General features: G+C 38.0%; 1 protein-coding gene across 1 annotated transcript; it reads right to left on the reverse strand.

Moving 5' to 3' along the window:
• Positions 1-61: 61 nt before the first annotated feature.
• Positions 62-3,784, reverse strand: LOC121964546 (leucine-rich repeat serine/threonine-protein kinase 1-like; the record flags this gene model as incomplete). Its single annotated transcript, XM_042514751.1, has 3 exons — positions 62-226; positions 2,045-2,259; positions 3,672-3,784. Coding segments are annotated over 3 exons (493 nt in total), but the record flags the coding sequence as incomplete, so codon positions are not given.
• Between the last annotated feature and the right edge of the window lie 348 nt (positions 3,785-4,132).

Here is a 4,132-nt window from a genome sequence, read left to right on the forward strand (position 1 = left end):
TGTGTGTGTGTGTGTGTGTGTGTGTGTGTGTGTGTGTGTGTGTGACAAAGATAAACTTCACCTCTATGTTGAGCAGCCATGTCTGCAGGTTGGCCACAGCCTCCTCTCCCAGAGCCAGGTTCCAGATCACCACGTACAGCGCCTTATCAGTGAAGAAACACTGCTTCACTGTGGACATGCTCGCCTGACCGCCGATGTCCCACACGTTAAACGCCACCGAGTCCTTCTGTGTGGAACAAAGTGACGCTAAGTCAATTCTAAAGAAGTGATGAGTCAGGAATAAAAACTTTCCAAAAGACAAATCCACAGACTCCCTGTGAGCTACTATCTGACCTAAAAGTGCTGACAAAGTGTTTCATGGATTATCCAGAGAAACAGGAACACTGTCTCTTAAAAGAGGTGTTCAGTGTTTCATCTATTATTGTATAATTGAGACCCCAGCAGAAGAAAAAAAAAAACTCCCAAAAATCCACTCATTTTGTGAGGGACTTTGTGGAACTGTTATGAATCATACTTTATCTGCACTTATTTAACCCTTTGAAACCTGAGCAAACTGACTTGATTACCTTCAAAAAGATAAGACAGCGAGAAAATTAAGGTGAAACGAGCCAAAAATGTCCAAGAAAGATGTAAAAAAAAAAGTTCAGGGAATTACCTGAAAATTAGCCCAATACAAAGAAAAAAGTAAAACAAAAAAAAAGGAAGGAAAAAGAACTTGAAATGGTCTGAAAAATTGCGGAAATTATTATGGTAATAGAATTTTAATCCTGAAGGAAATTCTTGTGCCAGATTGCTCCAAAAATACAGTAGCAAAAAGAATACAACAACAGAGCATCAAATAAGTGAAAATAAACTACAAAGTGTCTAATAATAATGTTTAAAACTAAAAAGTAATATTGCACATGGAGTTCAAAAAACAAATATAGTTTTCTGTACTGTTTTCCATGGCTTTTAAAAAATAATTTAGATTTTGAAATTTGCAGGACATGTCCTGCCAAGTTTGTAATTGCCTTTTTGCACATTAAAAAAAAAAACAAACCAGTGCCCAAAAGTTTAAATACTTGTGAGGGATGTCCTTGACGACGGAGATCACCATGAACACCATGTTTTTACAGCAGCCCATAACGAAGAAACCAAACACTGGCTCTGGACTGAGCCATTATTTTTGATTGAACATCGCTATTGACACATAGTCATGTATTTAAACAGAGAAATATAGATATATGTACTGCTTTTCCCTTAAAATTAGCAGAGCAACCCCCAAAACCTTGGAACATCATAACCAATGCACAGTTGATGATGAACTGCACCCCTTTAAAAACAGAGTTAAGAAAAATGAAGAAAATTTAAGCAACTGCATTTTATAAATGCTCTATCCAAACTAAAAATACTGCTGAAGGGAGGGAAGCTGGTCTTGGCCAGAGCGCCAGCAGCTCTCCTGCTGATACAGCTGCACCCGACGAGCGCAGAGAGAGAATCTTTTATCCATCTTGGCTGTCAGAGAGGAAAAACTCCTCCTGGCTCATAATCAATAATAATAATGATATGGTGATGAAAGTTGCATGAATGGATGAACGAGCGGAAACAGAAAGCTAATCCAGATGCGGGAATAGATGACCAGTTTTCTCTTCCTTTTTATGCTCTGAAATCTGGACCGTGTAGTGTGTGTGTGTGTGTGTGTGCGCTGAATTTACAGTATAAATGTGTCAGTCATGCATACATATGACTGTTATCGCCACATGCATGGAGCGCAGTGTTTGCCTGTAATGTTAGATGCTGTCATGGATTGCATTTGTTGGTTTTTGTGTCTATTACTACTTTATATGTTGTGTTATTGTACCATTATTGTTTTTCATGCAGGTTTATTAGTTTTTTGTCTTCTATGTCTTTTGATGTGAAGCACTTGGTGCATGTCATTTCTTCCTTGTAAAGCACATTTGGCTACATTTCTACAGTATTTTCTTTCAGTATTTTCTCTGAGGCAAACTGTGATTTGTGATAATGGGTTTTATAAATAACATTGACTTGACTGCGTCTAACTCACGCTGTTTTTGCCTCCGTTGGGTTTCTCCAGCTCCCAGGTGGAGGTGGAGATGCTGCACTCTGCTGGGGTGAAAGGCGCCGCTCTGCCGGTTTGCAGAGCCTCCAGAAGCGCCGTCTTCCCCTGTCTCGGTGGACCAATCACAAGCATCTTCAGCAGTCTATAAGGCTCCGCCTTTCTCAGGTGTGCTCGGAGGAACGCCAGGACAGACGCAGGACCTGAAGAACCAGAGACGTCGACATTAGGTTTTCAGGATGTTGGAAGTGACTTTATCAATTACCAAGAAACTCGAGACAGGTATCGCCACGGCAACAACCAAAAACATTGTCCCATTTTGTAGAGGCTGATCAGTTTGGCAGATTCCTCTGAACTGATAGGAAGATTTACAAACTACTCTAATTATCAAAGTGTGTTGTTCATCAATTATAGACCCTTTATATTATTGTACTGTTGTGCTTAACTTTACATTTTTATGTGAATCGTCATGTACAAATTTATTTTATTGTCTGTTAATTTAATTTTTAGTTATTCCAAATGTAAATGGGTGTTTTTGTAACGTCAGTTTGTGACTGCGATGTTTGTATGTTTTGAAAAAAACAAAATGAAATATTTTGAAAGGCCATGACTGAGTTGGTGACTGAATCCGCCTGATGCTAACACTCTTTTGTTTCAGATTAAAAGTGCAAGTTACAAATTAAAAAACAAAAGTTTCAAATTAAAAGCCCTCTTGCATTTCATACACATTTTAGCCACATAACAGTTTATGTTTTTTTATGAGTCACTGAGAAAGACAAATTACAAAATTACTCAACTCTAACTAAAACAAATTACATTTAAATCCTCAACAGTCCTGCAAGATTCCAAGCAAATAATACCTTTAATACTAATAATTTAAATAACTGCACTACATATTTCAAATATAAGTAAAAGAAATACTACCCGCCTTTGGTTGCCATTTTGCATGGACCCTCCATACAAAAAATCCAGTTTGCGTCTCTGTGTAGCTGAGAGTCTCAGGTTGACTTTTGAGGTAAAAACTAATAAATCAAAACATACTTAACTCCAACTTAGATCTTTTTAAGTGTTAGTTTGACGTTCAGGTCCAGATTTATCTGAAATTGATTGACTGACTGACTGATTCTGACATTGACAAAAACATCTGCAGGGGGATGGGTAACCGTTATTGCCTTTTTTCCACTCCAAATTATTGTTATTTCATCAGCCTTTAAATCCAATTTTGGTCAACTTTTACCGTTAATTGAAGTGCTGTATTTATGTTGCATTTTTACACACTGGTGTGTCACTTTAACATTTCCATTTCAATTAAATTAAGTAAATTCTCGAAATTAAAACCGAAGTTTTAAACCGTTAATGGTGGTTTTCCTCCGAACTGGTTTCCAGTTTTTCAAGTCTATCTCAAACCAACAGTCTGGTGCCCACACAGTATGAATATTAAACATTTTTGGTTTTCTGTAATAATTCCTAATTGGCTTATGATGTAAGTGGTGAGGACAAAATCCACTGTCCTAATTCTTTCCAAAAATACATTCAGTCTGGGAAGTCATTATAACTTCAGGCGAAGCATTTCTACACATTTCTGTTTCCTTTTGAAAAGACAGTTGGACAGTACCTTCTTTTCTTACTTCCTGGGGGACGTTGGTGATGTTGAGGTCTTCGGTGTCCAGCTGCCACAGGTTGGACAGTTGGCTGAGCTCTGCTGGAAGCTCCCGGATCCCAGGATTACTGTTGCCAGAGCAGGAGAGACAAAAAAAGTCAAATTTACATGAAGGACGAGGATGTTCAGAGATCCCTGTCGTCTAAAGGGTGTTAGAAGTTTTGAAAAACGTAAAGGAGCAGTGTGTAAAATTTAGGGGGATTTAGTGGCATCCAGTGGTGAGGACTGCAGACTGCAACCAGCTGAAACGTCTCCTGGTTAGAAATCCTTCAGTGTTCATTGTTCAGGAGGTTTTTACCCGCTGAACTGTCTGCAGAGATCTCTTCCTCATCAAAAAAACAAACGGACCTGGTGATTTAAACCAGTGAAATAAATAAATAGTTTTAAAAAAACCTAACAAAATAAAATAATATTAT

The sequence above is a fragment of the Plectropomus leopardus genome, unplaced genomic scaffold (genome assembly GCF_008729295.1).
Source record: "Plectropomus leopardus isolate mb unplaced genomic scaffold, YSFRI_Pleo_2.0 unplaced_scaffold15931, whole genome shotgun sequence".
NCBI lineage: Eukaryota > Metazoa > Chordata > Actinopteri > Perciformes > Serranidae > Plectropomus > Plectropomus leopardus.